The 24,328-nt window shown below is 42.6% G+C and overlaps 1 protein-coding gene across 1 annotated transcript; it reads left to right on the top strand.

Moving 5' to 3' along the window:
- The first annotated feature begins 307 nt into the window (after positions 1-307).
- Positions 308-6,580, top strand: MEOX1 (mesenchyme homeobox 1). Its single transcript, XM_063403986.1, has 3 exons — positions 308-811; positions 5,372-5,544; positions 6,367-6,580. The coding sequence occupies exons 1-3, from the start codon at positions 382-384 to the stop codon at positions 6,487-6,489; spliced, it is 726 nt and encodes a 241-aa protein (XP_063260056.1). The 5' UTR covers positions 308-381; the 3' UTR covers positions 6,490-6,580.
- The last annotated feature ends 17,748 nt before the right edge of the window (positions 6,581-24,328 follow it).

The following is a 24,328-nucleotide window of genomic DNA, read 5'->3' as shown; positions in this document are numbered from 1 at the left end:
TAATAGCTGCCTGCTTTGCTTTGGTTGGAGGGGCTGAGGGTATGTGTGTGTTAACCCCTCCCTCCCCTCGCTCACATTTCACTTCACAAACTTGTCACTGTCTCCCCAGCACAGTATTTAAAAAGTGTTTTTCACCCATGCCCAGCACTTCACCAGGAACCAACTCATGGCAATCCCTGCACAAATCTGGCTGCCCCAGTCAGGGCAATGAAGACCTTTAGAACAGGAGTTCCTAAAGCAGCAAACCTGCAACAGCATCAAACCCACCAGCAAACTGTTGTTTAGGGAGGAGATATATTCTGTAAAATCGGGAAGAGTTTCCCGCTGCTTCTCTTCTGTCACCAGGCAGGGGCACAGAGGTGTGGACAGGACTGGGAGCAGATGGATCCCAGCAGCAGCAGCTGCATGCGCAGCCCGCAGCCCCCCACTCTGCTCTGGGGCTGTGTGAGGAGCTCCCACAGCGACCTGAGCGCAGCTCCAGCGCTCAGCCACTACCCAGCAGCGCCCTTCTCCTTCCAGCAAAAAGCAGATTTCGCCGCTTACTCCGATTTCTCAGCCTCCTGCCTGGTGACAGCTCCCCACAGCTTCCCGCAGGAGGAGCAGCTCCCCCCGTTCCAGCGCTCTGACTGGCACCTGGCAGCACCTGAGGCCAGCAGAGGAATAAATCCAGGACTGCCCTTGGCTTCTGGAGAGGCAGAGGGCAGCAGCCCCAGCCTGCTGAGCGTGGCTGTGGAGGAAGAGGATGAGGCACCAGCAAATCCTACGAGTGACTCTGAGAAAAAGCCATCCAAAAGGAAAAAGGAAAGCTCAGGTAGGTGAAACGAAATCAGGGTTGTGGTGGAGTGCAGGAGATGGGATGAGAACACCTGGTGAGACTGGGGATTAAGAAAGAAAGCTGATGAGCAAAACATTTCACAAGACTTGACTGGGGAAACTTTAGACAGCGACAACACTGTAAGTGTCTTATTCTCTTTCTGGTCCTTGTATTTCACTCCTGCAGGTCTTGGGTACTGAGCTGGGTATTTTACTCACCAGCACAATGCACATTTGCTGTAACTGGACAGGAATCACATGGCATGTACACACAGGACTGAAAGTCCTAGGATGTGGAGTTCCACATTGACACCTGCCATTTGTCTGAGCAAAAGGGAATGGCAGAGAGCAAACATCCCTCACCTCGAGCTGCCTGTGGTAGTTGGAAATGTCATAGGAATTTGACATCTTAGGATGAGAAGTACAAGAGGCAAAGTCTTCCCTTAAATATAAATTCTATTCGATCTCACTAAATGTTTAATATTTTAGCCTCAAAACAGGAGGTACTAGAAGTTTTCCCATCAGCACAATGTCCAATAATGCAGAAAATGTACATGGTTTTCATGGTGTCATCCTAGCTAGCAAAACACATTCTTCCTACAGTGTAAAGATCAATAATTTCATAGTTATACAAACTCTAACTTGCTGATAGCTCAGATCCAAATCTGTGAAATATGCATGAAATTTCTTTTTCTTAAGGAAGTTGTTAAAGTTTAAGATGCTTATATGCATTCAAATGCCACAGCACTCATTTACAAGCTACAGTGTGCTTTTTCTCACAGCCCTCCTACCACGTGGAGAATATCTTCCAGTAGCCCCATTTCACGGGCAGAGATTACAGAGATAAAAATATTAATTGACTGATTTCTAGGTTTTGCAGACATTTGTAGCATTTAAGTTCATTTATACTGAAAAAGCACGTTTAGGCAAAATTTTCCCAAATGCAAAGAAGTTTAAATAAAATAATAATGTAAAAGGTGAATTTGAACAATGCTTTCATTAAAACATCAGCTAATCATAGGAAAACAGCAGATTTCAGCTTGCTCACATTAGAGGGATATTTTTATCCTTAAAGACACTGATTCCAAAGCACATCTGCCTGTTTCAAGTAGAAGAAAAAAGTTCCTTAATTCTCTCTTTTACTAGCACTTTTCACAGTTTCTTTTCATACTTGCTGCTGTCCCCTGCACTCTTCCTTTCAGGCAGCTCTAACTGTGACACCTCGGAGAGGTCTGGGGTTCCACCTTCTAATGGCCTCTGCAACCCTGGGGAGAGGCAGCTATTGAGTTCAACCCAGCATTGAGACACATCTGCCTCTGGTTTCCTAAGCAGCATCTTCCTTTCCTTTCCTTTCCTTTCCTTTCCTTTCCTTTCCTTTCCTTTCCTTTCCTTTCCTTTCCTTTCCTTTCCTTTCCTTTCCTTTCCTTTCCTTTCCTTTCCTTTCCTTTCCTTTCCTTTCCTTTCCTTTCCTTTCCTTTCCTTTCCTTTCCTTTTCCTTTCCTTTCCTTTCCTTTCTTTCCTTTCCTTTCCTTTCCTTTCCTTTCCTTTCTCCTTTCCTTTCCTTCCTTTCCTTTCCTTTCCTTTCCTTCCTTTCCTTTCCTTTCCTTTCCTTTCTTTCCTTTCCTTCCTTCTTTCCTTCCTTTCCTTTCCTTTCCTTTCCTTTCCTTCCTTTCTTCCCTTTCCTTCCCTTTCCTTCCCTTTCCTTCCCTCCCAAACCTTCCCAAACCTTCCCAAACCCTCCCAAACCTTCCTTCCCAAACCTTCCCTTCCCTCTATTCCTCTTTTTACACTGGCAGTACAGTAGGAAAAACCCGTCCACGATGATTTCTCTTTTCACACATTTGTCATTTCTCACATCCTGTTGTCAAAACTGAAGCAGCTGGGCCACATTTCCACTTCTGGAATCTCACACAACCTCAAGCCATGGATAAACATTACGTCTCCTGATAATACCCTGTGGAACACAGTGCGGATGAGAGATTCCAAGCTATACATCCTACTCTGCTCCCACAAATATCCAAATATCCCTCCTTAATTATTCCCATTGTCTTTTGGAGATGCAGACTGGTGAAACTGCTCCTTGGAAAGGGAGTCCTTCCCACAGGGCTGTGATGAACTCACATTTACTTTGCATTAGCCCCTTGTTTGTAGTTTCTGCCATGTGCTGGGGGCATTGGAGAGCTGCTGCACCCTCCACGTGTCTGCGAGGGCAGCACAGACCCAGGGGATGCCTTTGAGCTCAAGGCTCCCAAAAACTGGTGGCAAAGCTCCCAGCAAGAGCTCCACACTTCAAATCCTGCTTCCCCACTGCTCCCTCACCAGTCACGCTTGTGAGCCCCTGGGAAATGTGATAGTGTGTGCAGTAAGGGATGAGAACAAAATGAGAACAAAGGGGATTGTTAACCTTGGGCAAAAACACGCGGAGAAACTGCTGGATTTTCGTTCCTCTACATTCCCCATTTTATTTGTGGATTTCTGAAGTAGCAACAGCAGCATGGAACAAACCAGGCTAATTCCCTTGGAATGGGGAAGCAGTCCAGCTGCAGTGTGTGACACATGTGTGCATTACCAGCAGCCAGAGCTGGGTTTGATTTCTCCATTTCTGACGGGCAGAGATAGGATCTGATCACTCACAAAGCCCACACCTCACAGATTACTCCAGTTTTACTACTTTGGCCACTAAAATGACACCCAGAAGATGAAGCTGCACATCATGCTCCTATTGTTACCATTTTGCTTATCATTTCTGTGTAAAAATATTATGCTAGGAGAGCTCCACTGCATACTGGTTACACACAAAAATTGATTCTCAGCATAAGAAAAATGCTATTAGCATGTTTAGTTCAGGGAATCTAGCAAGAGGAGCAAGAGGGGAGAAGGAATCACAAACTGACTCCCTACATCACTGGCAGTTTGGGCTTTGCTCACTAAAATGCACTTTTCTGTGCATTGCTGGAGTTTCTTTGAGCACCAACTTTAAAAACACAGGGCCAAAAACAACAATAACAACAACAACAACAAAAAAAACACCAGAAAGGAAAAGAAAAAAGAGAAAGGATTAAAAAAAATTAAAAGGGGTTGGCACAGTCTCAGGCAAAGTCTGTTTGTGTTTGCTTATTATCATAATTGGTACAGCATCACTGTGGCTATGGCTTGAAGTTTGGTTTTGAAATACAAATCTTGACTCCATTGCAGAAATGTACACAAATAGCAAACAGGATTTTCAAAGCCAACATGATGACAAGGATGATACTGAGGCCAGTCATGTACACAGACACCAGATCTGCTAGTAGCTTTTATTCAGCAAGGATTAGAAAAAGTTAAAAATCAGGAATATTCAAGGTGGGTCTGGGCAAAACCCACTGTTCCTCTGTTTTTCTTGTTTTACTGCCCCACATCCCCAGTATGTCCAGGCATGCATCACAGCTGGGGGTGCTCACTGAGTGATTTGTTCTTATATCCTGCACCAAAGCTGGGCACCACACACTCCTGACATCCTGCACGGGAGATCAGGGGAGGGTGAAAAGATGTATATAAGGAATAAAAATGAAAATGTGGGGAAGGAAACTCTTTCAATGCAATGGCAGCAAGGAATGAGAGCTTCTTTCCCACAGCTCCTGTTCTGTGACAGACCCAGGGAATTGTGACAACACTCCCCATCTGACTGAGCTGTGCCACCTCTGTCCCTCCCAAAACCAAGGCTGGCAACACCACTGAGTCATGCTGAGCTCGAGGGGGCATAAAGCAAACACCTAAAACTTCCTCTGAGCACTCCAAGGAGTCCTAAGCGGCATCTTCCCTTCCCTTCCCTTCCCTTCCCTTCCTTCCCTTCCCTTCCCTTCCCTTCCCTTCCCTTCCCTTCCCTTCCCTTCCCTTCCCTTCCCTTCCCTTCCCTTCCCTTCCCTTCCCTTCCCTTCCCTTCCCTTCCCTTCCCTTCCCTTCCCTTCCCTTCCCTTCCCTTCCCTTCCCTTCCCTTCCCTTCCCTTCCCTTCCCACACCTTCCCTTCCCACACCTTCCCTTCCCACACCTTCCCTTCCCACACCTTCCCTTCCCACACCTTCCCTTCCCACACCTTCCCTTCCCACACCTTCCCTTCCCACACCTTCCCTTCCACACCTTCCCTTCCACACCTTCCCTTCCCACACCTTCCCACACCTTCCCTCTATTCCTCTTTTTAAACTGGCAGTACAGTAGGAAAAACCTGCCCAGGATGATTTCTCTTTTCACACATTTGTCATTTCTCACATCCTGTTGTCAAAACTGAAGCAGCTGGGCCACATTCCCACTTCTGGAATCTCACACAACCTCAGGCCATGGATAAATATTACGTCTCCTGATAATACCATGTGGAACACAGTGTGGATGAGAGATTCCAAGCTACACATCCTACTCTGCTCCCAGAAATATCCAAATATCCCTCCTTAATTATTCCCATTGTCTTTTGGAGATGCAGACTGGTGAAACTGCTCCTTGGAAAGGGAGTTTAGATCTCTGCAAGTTCACGTGCTCACACACACCAGCACCACCCCAAATCACCCCGGTGTGCTTCCCTCTTAGAGAACCAGAACTCGAGCAGTAAGGCAGAGAGCAGCAGCAAATCCCGGAAGGAGAGGACAGCTTTCACCAAGGAGCAGCTGCGGGAGCTGGAAGCTGAATTTGCCCACCACAACTACTTGACAAGGCTCAGGAGATACGAGATAGCTGTGAACCTGGATCTCACCGAAAGACAAGTACTTTGCAACCCCTTGTCTCCCCAGCTCCTTCCTCCTCGTCCTCCACAACCTCTCCCTGATGCTAAAAACCAGATATGTTACTCTGCTTTTGCAATGGCACAGAGGTATTTTAAAACAAAGCCTCCACATTCTTTCAAACACCTTCGTTACACATTTCTGTAAGGAATTAATAAATTTAATCATGTTTCTATAAACTAAATACAGGTTTGGTAATAACAGGTCTCTACTGAGTTCTTGTTTACCACCATTCATTGGTGCACATTGATATATCAAGGTTTACATATGGAATATGGGTATCACCTTAGACTTTGACCAACAGGAAATTATTCAAATGAATGTTTGATACATGCATTCTTCCTAGGTCAGGTGGTATTTTGAGGTGATAAAAATGGACAATTACACAGAGTTTTGTGGAGAGAACTGTTTCTGTTCTCTCATTGTCATCTCAGTCCAGGTTTCCTTAACAAGGCTAAGTGGACAGCAGAAGAATTGGGTAGTTATGTGAAGCAAATTAAAATTCCTGAAGCATTTGATTGAATGGCCTAAATGTTAAAAATACATGAGAGGCACTGTGCCTTATTTGACATGAAGACAGATTCTAGGCAAAGCACTTGTACCACCTTTGAGGGTTTCAGAGGAACATCTGTGTGGAGCATTTTAGAAAGAATTGTCCCAGTCTCTGTTACAGAGATGGATTAGTCAAATTTGTGAGACTCTGTTCACCTTTTCTTCTAGAATTCCCCAAATCATCAGTCTACACACCCTGCTTATACAGCACAAGTTGAGGCAACAAGTAATTATTTTGTTTTTATCACCTAGGTCAAAGTGTGGTTTCAGAACAGAAGAATGAAGTGGAAACGTGTCAAAGGTGGGCAGGCAGTGCCCCCACACGAACACGACACAGAGGATGTGGACTCTGCTGCCTCCCCCAGCTCTGAGTAGTCCCTGCAGCACTGGGAGAGGAGTTTGGAGAAAGTCATGGATTGGAACGTGGGTGAAACTGCTTAGGAACAGCTACACAATGAGCTCACCCTGCCTGCCACTCCTGCAGCCCGTAGTCTTTAAAAGGTTCGTGATGCTCGAAGTTACAGAGGCAATTAAAGAGCACAGGGGGGAAATGCCAAAGGAGAGCATGGGTTTGAGTTTTGCCTCTCAAACTTACTGCCACAGATATGTCTACAGAAAAACCCCACAACAAACACTGACTATAAAACAGGAGTCATGTTGTCGAGACTCTCAAACATCCAGAAAATCCAGATTGTTGGTCAGCATCTGCAGCTGGATTCTCCTCCAGGCTTTCCCTGCCCACACCTATTCAGTCTGCATTTGGACTTGACAATGCACATTTTCCTTGTGCCCTACTTGGAGAGAAATAAATACTTTGATGGTCACTGATTTTTCTTGCAAAATGAGTTGAACATCTGTATGATTAGGCAATAAGATTACAAAATAAAATTTCAGGCTAAAAATGCATATATACAGAAGTCTCACCAGTTTCAGAAGAGATGGCTTTCACACTGACAGTCCAAGAATGTTGGTGCCTTGTTGATGGCAGCAATTTGCAGAGGGAGATTTCTTCCAAGCTTACTGTAAATCCTGAAATTTAATCACTAGATCTCAGTTTCAAATATTTTTTCAAAGCAGTCGTTACCAAATGTCCCAGCAGGCACAGCAGAGATTGAGTTCTCAACACAACACCTAAAATATCGCTATTTCGGTTTCAAGGTTTCCAATAAACTGACACAGCACCACCAGAAGTCTTAAGAACACTTAAGAACATTCCCACTTTAAATTATCCCCACTTTCAACCAAAACTTGTAGTGTATCAAATTATGATGATTTAGAAAAGTATAGTGCCTGCTCCCATTTCTTGTGTCTTTTTGTTTCATGTACTAATGCCATATTTTAAGCAGAATTTGACACTAGTGTACCACATTTTATGGCCATTGAGAATACTGAAACTTTGCTTTAAATATTTCAAATATAATCATTATTTGGAGTTACAGCCTTTCACTTTACTCTGATGCATTGCTATTGTGGTTCCATATGAACTGTAGATATGCTGGGTACAAATTTGTATATCTGGATTATATGTTTATAAAGCTGTTAGTCATAATTCCACTTGTAAAAGACCTCAAGATTGATAAATATCAATTTTTTAATAGAGATTCTGTATTCTTTTCAAAGAGCTGCTTACTGTATCTACTAAGAAAAAACATACATTACATTCCTTCTCAACATTTCCAAACTCTAACTGACAGATTTAAAAAAAATCAACAGTTTAGAGTATATATTTGTGCAAAACCAATTTAAAAGAATAATTATTTTTAAAAAAGAAATTATTTAAAACTAAAGAAACTTGAGCAGTTTGAGCAGGGATGTCTCACACAGGGCATCTCCACAAACTTTCAGACACAGCACAGATGTAAATCCATGTAAATTCTGAGAATATAATAACTGCTTTACAATCAGTTATAATATTTAGGGGTATGCCCATTCTCTCACTGAGCTAGACTTACCCATGTCCCTTCAGATCTTTATGATATGGAAAAAATACCCTCAGCTTCCTCCTGGGACACTTGTAGTAGATATTTAAATGGTACAGGCAGGGAGTTTTGGTCAAGTTCCAGGTACTGCAGCATTGTCCACAAGGGTGGACAACGACACAACACCATTCCTTTGGTTAACAAACCTAATGTTAGAAACAGGTTCATAATCTCACTACTCAGCTGACATAAAACTAGTTGGCTAAAAAAATTGCCTATGCTCAGATGAGAAGAAGCTACAGTTTACAGATCTTTAAGAACAGAAAATGTCTCTGGCTTTACTTCTTGGTCCTTGGTACGTTCTGGTTAGACTTCTGACTGAACTCAGTGGTTTGGCTCTTGGCAAAGACTAAAGAAAGCTGTATTTTGTGAAGATCTCTGGTGCTCAGATATCCTACCCTCTTCTCCTGGGTCACAAATCACCGTGGAGCAGGAGCTCTATTTTACTTCTGTCCTTGTAACCTCTCGAGCCATTTAACAGGGTACATCACCTCCTCCCCACTGTGCTGAGAAAGTTTGCAACCTGCAGGAGCAGCTGATTTTGAGAGGAAAACTTCCAGGCTCTTGGCTACTAACAGAAACCAAATCCCTCTCCTCACCCAGATGAGAGGCTATTAAATCTTCCCTTTCAAGGAAGCTGTCAATGGTAGCATAAGGAATCCTAATTTGCTTAAAAACTGATCAGTGGGGTCTCGGTCTGTACCCGTAATCACAGCTCCTAAACAGTCCTTGCTCTGAATTTTGAGAAATAAGCTATGAGTCACCTGTGAGATCTTCATGTTCTTAGGCAGTTCCTTCATTAAACCATCTGCTCACTCTAAGATTTTAGTGTTTTGAGAAGGAACATTTCCCTCCTGACATCAAAGCATTTGACCTCTGAACCCCTGGTGCCAAGAATCTTCCAGGGAAGGCCTGTCTGGGAGCAAAGTCTTTGACCTGCAATCATTTTTCTCAGAAATACACATCAGGCTCTCTTCTCCTCAGAGAAGGGAGGGAAGCTACCTGGGGATGTTTGGCAATGTTTTCCATGCCTTATTCTCAATAAATAATGTGAGCACACAATCACCTCACAGCATCAGAGAGGTCTGGCAGGAATTCCCCAGGAAGCACAGGCGAGCAGAGCAGGGAGACATTTTGCCAGTGCAAACAGCCCACAGGGAAGGGGATATCTGCATAAACTCAAAAATATGTGCTGGAGCCCTTTATATCTGTGCTGCCTCTTCTAAATAGAGCAAGAGAAGTGCTTTCCTTGCAGTCAGACACTTTATGGACTCGTTATCTATCTAGCCAGATGCCAATGGAGCAGAGGCCCTGATTTGTTTTACAGGTTCTGTATCCTACGACTCCTCTGTTGTTAGTCCTCAGTCCCTCCATGCCATTCCACGGCTTTAAGGCAGTGATTTTTCCAGTCAATGGAGCTCCTGAAACTCCAAAGGTAACCCAAGGCCAGTCCAGTGTTGCTCCAGGGATGGGGAATCCACAACTTCTCTGGGCAAACTCTGCCAGGGCCTCACCACCCTCACTGTAAAAAATTTCATAGACAAGCTGTGAATAAAGAACCAAACCCTCCAGTTCAGGCTGGCTGGAAAACAAAAGAGCCCTTTAGCAAACACTTCACAGCCAGAGATTTTGACTGGGACACATTCTACACGAGCAAAGCTTACAAATCCTGCTTCCTCCACACGGGCACAAGCACACACAACAAATCAGGGCATTTTACAGCACACACAATTTTTCAATTACCCCATCTCCCCCCACCACCACCTCTAGCAGTGCTCATATTATGTTTCATCAGCCACTATCTCATTTTTTGGATAATTCCCTTCCCTTGAGGGAAGTGCACAGCCCCTTCAAGATGTCTGCATTGGTTACTGCACTCAGCCCACTGCATCCACACAGCTCCTCCAGGCAGATGCACAGGAAATCCACTTTCTCTCAGTGCTTACAGCAGAAGGGCTTTGTCTGGCTGCAGCTTGCCTGGTGTGGCTGTAAAACAACCTCAGGCTCCTGCTTTGCAGGCTGTATTTTTGAGTTATGATGGGGCAGCTTCCCCCCAGCTCTGGGTGCAGGCTCCCCATCCCCACACACAATGCCACATTGTTCCAGTGTCTGCAAAAAGGAAGGATTTTCATCCAGCACCAGACTCTTACACCATTGTTCCTTTCCTCCATACCATAATTGTTTTATTCTTTTTAAGTAACTCTTAGACAGGGATAAGCTTCCAGGGTTGTCTGGAAGCTCCTCTGGGGACAGATTGCAGAGGAGATAATGGGGGTGAGTAACAGAGAGGATGGTGACTTCATACACGGAGCTCTGAGTCGTGTTTCTCTTTCCTTATTAAAGAAAAAAACATTTTTTCAAGCCTCCCTCAGTCACGTTGAATATCCCTGGCTTTGGGGCAGGAAGCAGACGTGAATTGACATGCTTTCTTATAGCCTTTAATTTTTAGTTCAGTGAGAGTTTATTATGGCCCACACTCATACCCGAGGTTAATTTGTCACCCAGAATGACACATTGAAGTATTTCCTACACCCAGGGATTTATCACCAGGTGAGAGTTAGCCCAGCAATTCTACAGTTAAGTTGATGATTGTAAAGACACCCAAAAAAAAAAAAAAAAAAAGGATTTTTTCTTCCTTTCAACACACCACAAACATCCTAACAGTTTTATACTTCCATCTACTTTTAATTCTATATTTCTATATTTTATCTGTATATCTACATTTCAGCACTTCCCATTCTCTATTTCTTTCATGAGAGATGATCAAGAAAAGTGATACAACTGTTGAGAATCTGTGCGGTTTCCAATTCAGAAAAAATAATCTATCAGATCTAATTTAATTGCTCCATCCACTTTTCTTAGCTGAGGATGACAGACCCCTGGCCCTAATGTCAGGGTATCTTACAAATCTGGACTGGAAGTTATTTTCCAGTGAATAGAATATATTCTATATATATATAATATATAGCATATTATATATGTGTGTGTGTATTATATATATATATAAAATATATAGGATATAATATATATAATATGTATTTATATATTTATATATATTATATATAGTATAATTCTCCATAATCATTATCCACAGCTGTTTCTGTCTGAAGTTAATTGAAAAGGAGATTCTGGGGGAAAGTGCAGCTCAGGAAGCCAATCTTCATTTAAATATACAAACATCCAATACTCTGTTCTATGAACACACCTAGAAATGGCACAAAATATAAATGAGGCCTCTTATTTAAAAGTCTGGCAGCATGGACTTGTGTCAGCCTACTTGCTGTCTTCAAGCCACCTGTATTTAGCTGGATTGAGTTATAAATTCTTTAAAGTATCCCAATAAAAAAAAAAATCAATTAAAAAGAGGATAAAATAATGAGGTGAGAAATTGTCCATGTCAGGAAAACGCTTTAGGCACATCTCTCACTGGTTTGTTTGCAGGAGAAAACACAGACACAACTGGAATATGTTTCCCATTAGAAGACTTAAGGGTTCTTGTCTGCACTGAGGACTTGTTTATTCTGCTGGTTCCAGTATGAATCTGGTTTATATCCTGGGAATGCTCAGGGTCCTTCACACACTCCAGGCAGGAAATCTTTAATGCACACACTGAGAACACATTTTCAACTATTCGAACATTAAATAAATAAAATGGAAAAAATTATTCTACTGCAAAAATTAAATTCTTCCTGTGTCTTTACAAGATTTCTGAAAAAAATAAAGCCTCCCAATCCTGGCAGAGCTGTTTAAAAAGTCCAAGAAATCCAGAAGGGAAACAAACCCACCTATTTACCCCTTGCATTTTGTAGCACCACCAGATATTATTTAAGACCAGAGCTTGGCTCAGAGCTGGCCTTGTCTCAGAGATATTTTGCCATTTAAAATAAGCAAGCATCAAGAAGAAAACCAAAATGGTCATGTGTAAACTGCAAACTGGGGACCTGCCCAGTGCTGGGAGGGACATCCGGAGCCCATGTCTGCTTCAATATTGATCTTCTTCAAGAGATTAAATATGAGATTATCTCATTATTCTTACACATCACAGTTCCTTTTCTCTGTGCATTGTGAGAATTTCTCAGCCAGTAACAAGATGAGAGAATAGCTGGAGAGGAAACTGTGCCTGAAACTTTCCAGAGCTTTCACTCAATAATATTCTTAGTAATGTGCTCTAACTTTTGGTCAGCCCTGAAGAAGTCAGGTGGTTGCACTCAGACATTGTTACAGGTCCCCTCCAAATGAAAAAGATCTCTTCTGGTTGCAGCTGCTTTGACATCTTTACACACATGGATATGTAGGAAAAATATAACTCACCCTATGGAAAACAATGCAAGGATAATAACGTAGGATTTGTAACCTGTATAACTTCAAATATGGAACTGGGCTCGAATTTTCACTTTCCTTCACACTTGCCAGGGCCAACTTCACTAGCATTATTTTTAAGAGAAAAATGATCTCCTTTTTTACAGTCTTCTCTCTGCTGTAATTTCTTTGTGTCTCTGCCAGAATCAAGATGAGGTGACGCCAAGAAAAAGGATGAGCTCATTGCATTTAATAGTATGAGGTTTCACAAATAAAAACTACATTACTCAATGGAGAAGTAGTCAGTGGTATAAAACAGGGTTCAAGGCAGGTAGTTTTAATTGGAAACAAAAAGAATTAATTCATTTCTCATGCTGGTTGTCATTAGTGAACTGATCTGCTTAGCCTTCCTTAGGGATGGAATTTCAGATTATTCACCATTATTGTATTGTTACTGCACTTTACTGATAACATTAAAAGAACAAGATAAACCTTATTGGTAAAATAACACAGTGACAGCAGTGAATTAATAGGAAAGAGTCATTTGGATTTTCCTGTTCAAATCCAAGGCATAAATCTCAGCTTCAGGAACAATGGGTTCAGCACTCTTTCCACAACTTTTTGATTTCTAGCATCACACTGGGCCCATAAAGGTCTCGTTCCACAGAACACTGAATCCTTCTTGGTGGTGCTCAGAAGAATCTCTCAAACCTGAGCAATCTGCTGACCATTGGCTCTACAGCAGTGCATTTTCCAAAAAAAAACCAGAGCCACAGTCCCTTTTACAGAAATCCATTCCAATATGGAGCACTACCATAATAGAGATAAAAATAGAAATGAATTTTTAATTAGAGTAATTTATTATATGAATGTTTGAGTTATATTTTTGTAATCTGACAATATTAATGTTAATTTCTATGTGGTTTAGTTTAAGTATATGTTAAGTATTGCTCAGGTAAATTATGTTAAGTTTCAGCTCTGTTAAGTTTAAATTACTTTAAAGTTTTAGTAAGTTTAAGTTTTCTAAAATTTAGATAATATTAAGTCTATATTCTATTAATTTAAAGTTTTGTTGCATATGAGTTTTTTCTGAGTTTTTTGTAACTTATATGATAGTTTAAAAAGTTGTTATTTCCACTTTCTAAGATGATTAGTGTTGATATACTAATTACTTGATGTGAATTTGTTAATTTTCATTATTTCCAGTTGATTTTTAATGTGCTTTAACATCTTTCTTCCAATTATCCAAAGGCACCTGTCATTTCAAGATCTTTCCTTTATTTTTTAATTGTTTAAGAATTTCATAAGTGCTGTGAAATACAAAGCTGTGGTTTGTGTCAGTGAAATAAAAAGAATCTGTGTAATTTTAATGGGACAGTCATAAAGAGGAGTTCTAATAAACAGCTGAGGAAAGCATGGAAGGAAGTTTTTGAATAAACTTTGCTTGCAATTACCTGTTATAAATCTCAAGCTATTCTGTAATAAGTGTCTTTGAATTATAACTTTAGAAGCTTGTTTTGTATTAAAGAATTTTAAACTGTAGCTTTAGAATATAAAAAGGCTTTCTCACAAAATGGTGAAAAACCATCCTGGATACAGAAGAAAGACTTCAGCTCACTGATTCATGGTTCTTGAAAAAGAGAAACTGAACATCACTATCAGACACTGATAGACCTGGAAAATGGAAGCTGGACCCCACATCTGGGATACACATCCTGGATGTACATCCTGGAATATTGCAATCTAAAATGGATCACAATAGAGTATAGAAATTGAACAGAAACCAAACATGACCATCACAGATTTACTATTGTTAGGTATTGAATAGTGATGTTAAAAATTAGAAATAGAAACTGCTGAGAAATGCTTATGAATATGTATGAATACAGCCAATAAAATCCCAGCAAGTCCAGCAATGGGTGTGCAGTCAGAAAGGAAAATCCTTCCACTGTACCCAGTGCTCTGTCTTTGCTCACACTTTACCATGTTAATTAATCAATTATTAAATTGAATTGCTGTTTGATATATTGGCCATGTCAAGAATCTCATTTCTAACACTGCTGCTATTAAGATCTTTGTTTTGACTGCTCCCATGCAGTCTTGGTCACATGAAAACTGAAGAGCCTCCAAGAGGGGAGGACAGTTCAGGTGCCTGTAATGCTGTGCTGGTTTGAAAGCAAAACCAGTGAGACTCCAAGTCAGAAATACAATTTAATAGAGAGAGAACAAACAACAAGACAGGTAAAAATAAAATAAAATAAGATAAATGCAGTAGTACAAAGGACCACTGACAGAGTCAGAATGCAAACCTGACACCCTGTTGGGCAGGATGTTGGAAGCAGCCCAAAGTCCTCCCAGAGTGACAGATGTGGCTCTGTTGGAGTAGAGATGATCCTCAAGAAAGGGTCCAGTCGTCCTCTGGGAATCCAGTGGAAACAGGCTCCATTGGTGTTTGGGATTGGTTTTATCTCAGTTGAAAGGCTTTGGCTCCTCCCGCTGGGTGGATCATCTCCCAATGGAATGAGGTGATGTTATCAGTGATGTGAGAGCCTTCAATGGCCCATTCACAGGGGATGTCCCTCGGAGGAGGATGGGTGGAGGAGGAGATAAGGAGGCCCTGCCTTATCTGCTGTTATCAGGTGTCCCATTAACAGAAGGCATCTGCCCTCATTCCATCCCTAGAGTTACAAGAGATAAGGAACAATATCTCCCAACCGACCTCAACAGATGAAAACAGAATACACATTTTTGGTTACATTTCTCAACCCAAGACAAATGCACATCTGAGCTCATGATGTGTTTGGGTGCTGGATCCTTGCACAAGGCACAGCTGAATCATTTTGTGCAAGGCAGGCAGCCCCAGGTGCCAGAGATCCTCTCGCTCTCTTATGGGAGCACAATTTAAATCAAACTGACAGAGCCTTGGTTTTCCTGTATCCTTATGAAAATCCTTTACCTATGCTGCCAGGAATGCCCTGGCTCCTATCTGCAAAGCAACAGGAGGATATGATCCATTCGTGTCCTTCACTCTCCCTGCAGCACCACTGGACCAGAACCTCCTGTGGTGCTCCCAGTGGTGTCTGCTCCAGTGTCTCACTGACACAGAATGACCTCATTTGTTATGGCTGCTGAGAACTGGGAGAAATTAAATCCAGGGTCTGTAGTTAATTGGGGTCAGGCTGAGATGATTCATGACCTGAGGAATGTACCCTTTACGCTATCACACAAACAACGGTATCAACTGGACTCAGCAACTTTTGGAATCAAACTGAAATTGGGATTTTCCAGACAATGAGTGGTAGCAGAGGCAGGAGCCATGGGACGAGGCGAGCTGGTGGGCAGAGGAGGCTGTATCTGAACACAAAGCCAGCTTCCCTTCCCAAACCCTTGATCAGTTACCCTCCAAGTCGTGATTTATTGTGATTCAGGGGAGAGATGGAATAGGTCTATGCCAAGGAAGTTTCATCAGTCTGGAATCTGACAGGAAGAAAAAAAAGAGTTTGAAAATTTCAGAGGAAGCTGGGATTTGTCCCAGTTACAGTGTCTCTGTGTTCACTCAGCCAGCTCATGTTAGCAAGTCAGGCTCACTGAAAAATAGAGGCAAATGCTTTTCTATCAATCAAAATCTCGAGTTTGGTCCCAAGTCAGAGGCTGTGCAGTGCAGCCCACGACCCCAAACAGCAGGAGCCTTCAGCAGGTCCCCCATGCCTTTTGCAGGATATCTTAAATAAACATCTTTCTTTTCTTTGGGGACTTTAGAAAAGAATTACAGAAGAGTAACTCTGTTTTCAAGTCAAAGCATTTTATCACACTTCAGCAGTTAAGCTGAACGTGAAAATAGAACTATTCAATACTGGTTTTCTTTGAAAAAAAAAATCAGTTTCATTTTTTTCCCTAATTAGGACTCTGCTTCTTCATTTTTCCTGACTTCATGTCCTGGTTTTGATTACACAAGATGCAGCCATTCTTGTGCCCACTGAAACCAGTGACTGACTGGGTTTGTTTTTTGGGTTTTTTTTAAGTAGAAAAATCATCTCTGTTCTGCTAATATCTATCAAAACAGGCAGAGAAAAGTGAAGGACAGAAAAGAAAAATTGCTGCAGTCCCAGGAGTGGAGGTTATAAAAACTTTCTCCGTGGGTTTTTGTGCTTGTTATTGAACAGTTTTGCTCACACACACCTTAACCTGCCAGCTCAGTGAAAGTGCATCAACTCTTTACCCTCCTGCTCCCTGAGAGTGTCTTTGCATCCTGCAGAGAAATGAGCTCAAAACACACGAAAGCTTCTTAGTGGCCATCACAGAAGGGTGCAAAATGCTGTGCAAGGACTGAGAAAGCACAAACCAGCCTGGGTGGAACCGTCTCTGCTGCATCCTTCATCAGCATGAGCTGGAAGAGCAGCAGAGCATCAGGCTGAGCCATCCCCTGCCCTCAGTGCAGGCCCAGAGAGCTCCAGGCTGTGTCTTTGCCCTCATGTCAGAGTCCAGGACATCCCTCTGGCCACCCTGGAGGGTTTGGAGGCTGGACAGGGGGTCTGGGATCTGTCCAGGGGGCTCAGGCAGCCTCACACAGAGCCCAGGAGGGCACTGCCTCTGATCCCTGCCATGGCAGTGAATGCCCACAGTGTGTGGAGAATCACAAGCTAAGAGAATTCAAAATAAGCAGTAGTTAGTTTATCACAGAGTGTAAATGTAGAATTTAGGATTTTTGGTTTATGGGTTTGAAGAGGCAAGATGGAGGAATTGGGGAGTGGCCCCTGTGCTCCTTGTTCTTGTTCTCATCCCCCATTTTCTGCTGAGTTGTATCACAAGGATTGGTTTAGAGTAGAAATGACATGTTAACATAGGCAGTGAGTATTGGTAAGATTTTGTAAATAAAAAGTTCATTGTGGATGGTGGTTGGGTCAGGGGACCGTACAGAAAGCCCGGGACCCTCTGACCCGCCCAGTCCCCCGCGTGTCCTGCTCTGCTGGGGACGCCCTGCAGAGCTGGGACAGAACTGAGAGATAATGAAAGAATAAACAACCCTGGAAACACGGACTGGGGACTCAGCTTGTCTGCTCTGGCTCTGGCGTGGGACCTTTTGGGCAAGAAAAGCTCGAAAGCCCTACACACCTCAGGGAACAGCAGCCCTGAGGAGAATCCCATGGAACAGCAACCCTGAGACCCTGATAAATCTTCCTGGCTCCCTCTCCTCTGTGGGATTGGCAGTGGATGCAGAGGGTGGCAATCCCTGCATTTGGCAGAGCTCTTTGCTACCTGCAGTTCAGCTCCCAGGCGGGCAGACTGCAAAAACACGGGGTGTTTGTTCAGCTGTGCCCCTCCAGTGTATCCCGGGGAGAAAAGGCATGTCCTGGCCTCTTTAATCACTTCATTCTTTGCTGGAGTAAACAAGAGGAGCCACGGGGGGTTGTCTTTGCTTGTGAGGTTCTGCTGCGCACACCTTCACTGCCAGAGCACAGAGTTCTTGCCCTGGGAGGAGGGAAAGAGGAGCTGGGGTGACTACAGATGTTAGAGGGAATGCAAAAAAAGGAATAATGGTCCAAAAAACTGCTTTTCATCCCCACCAACAGACCAAGCACCATTGTAACTTGGTGCAGCCTGTGCTGCGTGCAGGGTGGGACAGTTTGTTAGCACACAGACATTGGGGAGGGTGGGGATGAGAGCAGGGAAAGTTCAGAGTGAGCCAGGGCTCTGCTGGGTTTCTGGCATTGCCCTGGGCTTTGTCAGGCCCTGTGCTCCACCACCTCTGCAGCTTTCATGAGGGAAGGGCTCTGAAAAGGAGAAAAATGCTGCAAGAACATGAGCAGACAGCAGAGCTCCCTAAGAGGCATTTGGCCCATTCACTACCTTGAGTTTACACTAAAAACTCTGACAAAGTCATTGGTAAATTCTTTAAAATATTGCCAAAATTGGTTGGGAAATTCATCTTTGTTTTCCTTTTTCTTGTAAGCAAGCCCTGAAACATCCTTACATGCTGACAATTATTACAAAGAAAAATTAAAGTTTATTTCAAAAATTTGGATTATTGTTTTATTTAGGGCTGCTAAGAAAGAGTAATTTCACTTGAGTTCAGAGCTGAGGAATTTTCACACTCCTGCTGCCCTTTACACAGAAGAGGGAGACAGAAGGATGGAGGGGATGGGGCTGGGCAGGCAGAGGTGCAGGAGTGCCTGCAGCTGCAGCAGGGCTGCTCAGCACCCCTGCACTCCAAAGCAGAGCAGGGCACACACCTTGGCCAGTGCCATGTAAGATGTCAAAATTGAAAGGACAAGTGTCTTTTATCAAAATTCACAGTCAGGTGAATTTTGGTTTCAGGGTTACTTGCCCCATGTAAATATATCCAAAGTAAAAAAAAAAAGGAGACACAATTTGCTTCTTCAGAACCAAGAGAGGACTAGTGTATGAGGCACATTTATGTGACTTAAATTTGCTTTTAAACAGTGAACTTATAATTAATTTTGTACATAACGCATATTATGTTTGTCTATCTTTAGTTTTGCAGTGTCCACTTTGTCTGGCAGAGCAGCAGGAGCCCCACCCCAGCAGGGGCTTCCCTCAGAAAATGTGGAGAGCTCCAAATGGATCCCTCACTCCTTCCCCTCCCCAAGTCCTGCCTGGCAAACCTTGGCCAGACAACAGGGCTAAACACTTTTCAGAGAAAAGAAGGCAAAATTCTGATGGAGTAGGATCTTCTTTTCAGACTTTCAGAATCTGAAGTTTCAGTATAATGAATTACTACAGGCAGAAATATCTCTGTGACCTTCCAGTCCCACGGCAGGCTCTACAGAAAACAGGTTTTCTCAAATTGTAATGCCATGGGTTTTTCTCACCACTTCCAAAAAGAGCAGAGGTTACACATGTTTTTCACAGTCTTCCAGTGCATTCCAAGCTTTCTCCCTCATCCCTTTTCCACTTATATGGAATAAAAAACTCAGAGGCAGCAAGTGAAGATAAAGGTAAAAAGAGCTAAGTGTCCCTGGGGGCAGATTTGCTTTATTACTTCCAATACTTTTAAAATTGAAAATGTGAAAACACATTTGACTGATACTTCTAGTTCTACATGGATATTCTTAGCTTCTTTACTGTGATTTATATGCAAGAATGAAGTCTATATTGATTGATCAAGACCTAGCTCTGGATAACCAATTTTCCTAGATATTAGACTTACTTTGCATCACTAAATTTCTCTTCATTTTTAGCTAATGAATGGAGATGGCCTAGCATTTAAAAAATAATAAAGTAATTGAATCAAATTAATCTTAGCTGGAATTTAATGCGTAGTGTATTCTGAATTTTCTGATTTTTCAGGAGATCTGTGTTAATAACTTCTTTCAAGATGCTTCTCCCAGTTTAGTTGTTATTGAATTATGTTCCTGGGACTGTTGGATCCCCATTTAGCTTCTCAGACATATCAGAAATTGCACTGATATGTCAGAAGAAACAAGGCAAAAATTCTGCTTTTTGTCTTCTAGTCTTAGCAGTCAATCAGTCAATACAATATAGGTAGACACCAGAAAGCTGATTTTTGGACCAAAAAAAGAATTCTGTGAAAAAACGGATTAATTTTTCCCCCCAGATTTAGTTGGGTGGGATATTTTGAATCAGGATGCCAGAAAAACTTTTTTCTTCATGATGGTCCTGGGTCCATGAGATTCATCTTCTGCACTGTGCCAGGCTCAGGATGCTTTGCTAACTGAGCTTTAAACTCCTTCTGTGGCCCAAAAAAGCTGAGGGGTGACTGTGGTCACGCTGTGAATCCACTGCTGGGCAGGGGGAGGAATCAGCCCCAAGCCTTGAGGGATGAGCCAGTTCCAGGAGCTGCATCCCAGCATTGCTGGATACTCCTCAAACCACCCTGAGAACTCCTCAAACCTCCCTGAGAACTCCTCAGTTCTCACTGAGAACTCCTCAAACCTCACTGAGAACTCCTAAATCCTCACTGAGAACTCCTCAAACCACCCTGAGAACTCCTCAAAAAACCCTGGGAACTCCTCAAACCACCCTGGGAACTCCTCAAACCACCCTGGGAACTCCTCAATGCTCACTGAGAACTCCTCAAACCTCCCTGAGAACTCCTCAAACCTCCCTGAGAACTCCTCAATCCTCACTGAGAACTCCTCAATGCTCACTGAGAACTCCTCAAACCACCCAGAGAACTCCCCAAACCTCCCTGAGAACTCCTCAGTCCTCACTGAGAACTCCTCAGTCCTCACTGAGAACTCCTCAATCCTCTTTGAGAACTCCTCAGCTGGGTCTGAACTCCCACCTCACTGCTGCTGCCACATCCTCCCCGCCCCACTGTTGGAAAATGATACAAAAATTAAATTATTTTTTGTAACTTCAGTCAGTCATGTTCACCTTTGCCTCAGGGGAAAGGAATTTTAAGTTTCTTCTCAAAGGTGTGTTTCACCACTCAAGGCATGATGAGCTTGACATCCCAGCAGGCTGGGAATAGCACAGAAAATACATAAAAGATAAAGACCATAAATGAACATCAGCTCCAAACATCACCCGTGGCATGGTCAGAGACACCTGGTCTGAGAAAAAAGGGATGAGAGAACCAAGAATGAGAACCTAATTAACATGGAAGGTGAAGGCATCAATAGGAAACGAAATACTACAAACTGAGTAACTTGGGACCAATGAATATTGAACCAATGAATTTCCCTGGGTTTTGACTGTCTAAGTAGGAGAAAAATCCAGTGAAAACCTTGTGTGATGGAAGGATTTTCTCTGCACAAGCCACACAATGTGTGGATGAAATTATTTCTGTTGCACATTCTGGCCAGAATAAAATAATGCCTTCATTCTCTGACACTAAAAGATGCTGTTGGAGAGTTTTTGTTTTTCCCACAGTTTTGGTGCCACCATCCCCTGGTGCTGCCACATCCTCCTGCCCTCCTCAGCACCTTCCAGCACGGCAGCAGCTGGAGGGTTAAAAGTCTGCTTCGAGTTTTTTGTGGCTTCTTTCCAAAAGGTTTCAGTTAACACCAAAGGTCTCCTTACAGCTCGCTCACTTTAATAGATTTTTCCCATTGAGTTCCCACTTTATAGACTATCATTTCCTTTTCTGCAGGGGAGCTATTTTCTGGGTCACTGATCCAACCAGCTTAAAAGGGATTTCATTGATTAGATTTTATTGGTGGTTACTTCAACCATAATGGCCTGAGTTGCTGGTACCTGCTAACAGCCGTGGGTCCTCTTTGGTGCCAGGCTCTGCAGTGGAGTTCCTCTCTCCTGCCTTGATTGCTTGCTAATTACTCAGCACCTTTTCTCCCCTCTTACTAGCCCAGTTGCTTTTTACATTTCAGTGCCCCAGGTCGGCTGCATGGCGAAGTGTTCCTGACAAAATCCCCTGTTTGCTGGGGTGGCACCTCCTCCTCTCGTTTCTCTGTGTTTGCCTCTGGTCGTCCCTGGAGTCACACAAAAAACCTGCCTGGATCCATGGCCAGTGCCAGCAGAGCAACCTCTCTGCTTCTCTTATTTTTGGGATCCATCCTGAAGCCTTTCTGCTCCTCACTCTCTTATTTACGGAGTCCAATCCTGAAGCTTTTCTGCTTCCTCATTCTCTCATTTCTGGAACCCAATCCTGAAGATTTTCTGCTTCCTTATTCTCTTATTTTTGGAACCCAATCCTGAAGCCTTTCTGCTCCTCACTCTCTTATTTCTGGAGTCCAATCCTGAAGCTTTTCTGCTTCCTCATTCTCTTATTTCTAGACTCAGATCCTGAATCCTTTCTGCTCCTCATTCTCTCATTTCTGGAATCAGATCCTGAAGTTTTCTGCATCCTGCAGTCACGAGGAGCACTAAGTGAGACCTTGCAGCCTCAGGCCATGGAAACTGAAGTGCAGAGAAGTTTTCCATCATTCACTTCGTGTCTCTTCCCAGGACACAGAGAGAAGGAGCTGAGTTCAGTTCTTGTTCCCTTTTCCCTACAAGTCTTGGCCCTTCCTCTCCTGAGCAAGGATCTCTCTATTTGCTCTCCCAGCTGTGCTGGTACATTATAGCCATGTGACAATCAATTAACTGCTCACTCTATCAGAATAAAGAAGCCACCCAACCTTATATAACTCTTTTTAATTGTTTTCTTACATTATAGCATTTTGCTAAACTTATTCTGCCATAATTCACATCATTTAATTTCTCAAAGTGCTAATAAAATAATTGCTTCCTTCCTGTAGACAGAGTGCCTGAAATGTCTTCTCTCATTCAGAACATTATAAAAAGTGGCTGTCATGAATGCTTAAAAGGACTGTTTTATTCAATTTTCTTGATAGAAAATTGTTCTCTCTAGAGTCTGTTGTGTCTCAGACAGCCACAAAGGTGCAAGAAACCCACCCAGACTCTTCCTTTCATCCTGGCACTGCCTGCACTGCAGAAAGTTACCCAGAGCTGAGAATCTTGGCAAGTCCCATGAGTTAAGTTCTGTGGGCTGGTGGAAATCTCCTGTCCTATTGCCCTTACACAACAGCTTGAAAATAAAACACAGAATTCATGTCACAAGTAAATAACTCTTACTACCACAGATCCATCCTCTTGCAGAACAAGAACTGAAGTGACCCATGTGATTTACATATTTAGGCTTGAGGAAGAGAGGAGAACATCCTGAGCATTTCAAACTTTGGTCAATAACCCACATCTGCAATTTAGGCTTCCCTACACCTCTGCCAACCACACCCACCCTGTTTCTGGACTGATTGTGCCACATCCAGATTTGGATCCTCATTGGGCACAACCTTTCTTTTCTGTGCTTTTTGTCTCCAAAATGAATTAGGATGGGGAAACCTCCAAAGTGTGGAAAGGTTCCTGGGGGATGAGCAGCAAAATGACTGAGGAGAGCGCTGCTGCAGCAGAGAAATCACAGGATGCTGGGCTGCATCCACCAGGGCACCACCAGCACTGCCAGACCATCATTGTCCCTCTCAACACTGTTCCAGGCCTGGAATACAGTTTTGGTCCCTGCTATAAGAAAAAGAAAAAGAAAAAGAAAAAGAAAAAGAAAAAGAAAAAGAAAAAGAAAAAGAAAAAGAAAAAGAAAAAGAAAAAGAAAAAGAAAAAGAAAAAGAAAAAGAAAAAGAAAAAGAAAAAGAAAAAGAAAAAGAAAAAGAAAAAGAAAAAGAAAAAGAAAAAGAAAAAGAAAAAGAAAAAGAAAAAGAAGAAAAAGAAAAAGAAAAAGAAAAAGAAAAAGAAAAAGAAAAAGAAAAAGAAAAAGAAAAAGAAAAAGAAAAAAAAGAAAAAGAAAAAGAAAAAGAGAAAGAGAAAGAGAAAGAGAAAAAGAAAAAGAAAAAGAAAAAGAAAAAGAAAAAGAAAAAGAAAAAGAAAAAGAAAAAGAAAAAGAAAAAGAAAAAGAAAAAGAAAAAGAAAAAGAAAAAGAAAAAGAAAAAGAAAAAGAAAAAGAAAAAGAAAAAGAAAAAAAGATATGGACAGGTTGGAAAGGGCCACAAAGATGATCCAAAGCCTGGAAAGCTGCCACATGAGGAAAGGCTGAGAACTGCATGTTTTAATTCTTGAGGGGGGAAAAAAAGGCTTAGGGGAGAGCTTGTGACCGTGTTCCAGTGCTGTGGGTAGCAGCTCCAGCAGCCAGGACGCTCAGGGATGGGCAGGAAGGGGATTGCAGAGCAGCCTGTGTCTACCCAGCTCAAATTCACATTTTCTGCTTTGCCCAGCACCCCTCTGCAGCCTGGTGGTTGATTTTTACACTTCACACCCCTTTGGCAGCCTTGATCAGAAGATCAACCAGATCTTGTTGATCAGCTGATTTGGAAAGCCCTCATTAGGATTCTGGCCTAAGTCAGACTGGATGGCAAATCACACAAAGTTCAAAGGCAGAGCCTTTAGTGACACCTGCACAGGCTCAAAATTCCATAGCCTGAACAAGATTAGCCAGAGGCAGCTGCAGGGACAGTAAGTGCAATGCTACCAAAATGTATCCAAAT

The sequence above is a fragment of the Prinia subflava genome, chromosome 8, assembly GCF_021018805.1.
Source record: "Prinia subflava isolate CZ2003 ecotype Zambia chromosome 8, Cam_Psub_1.2, whole genome shotgun sequence".
Lineage (NCBI taxonomy): Eukaryota > Metazoa > Chordata > Aves > Passeriformes > Cisticolidae > Prinia > Prinia subflava.
This window is presented reverse-complemented; position numbering and strand designations above follow the sequence as displayed.

What these genes read in the sequence shown, in the direction of transcription:
- MEOX1 (XM_063403986.1), top strand. Translation starts at nt 382, where the DNA reads ATGGATCCCAGCAGCAGCAGCTGCATGCGCAGCCCGCAGCCCCCCACT. An exon ending in AAGGAAAAAGGAAAGCTCAG is followed by an intron (nt 812 to 5,371) that starts GTAGGTGAAACG and finishes CTTCCCTCTTAG; the next exon opens with AGAACCAGAACTCGAGCAGT. An exon ending in TGGATCTCACCGAAAGACAA is followed by an intron (nt 5,545 to 6,366) that starts GTACTTTGCAAC and finishes TTTATCACCTAG; the next exon opens with GTCAAAGTGTGGTTTCAGAA.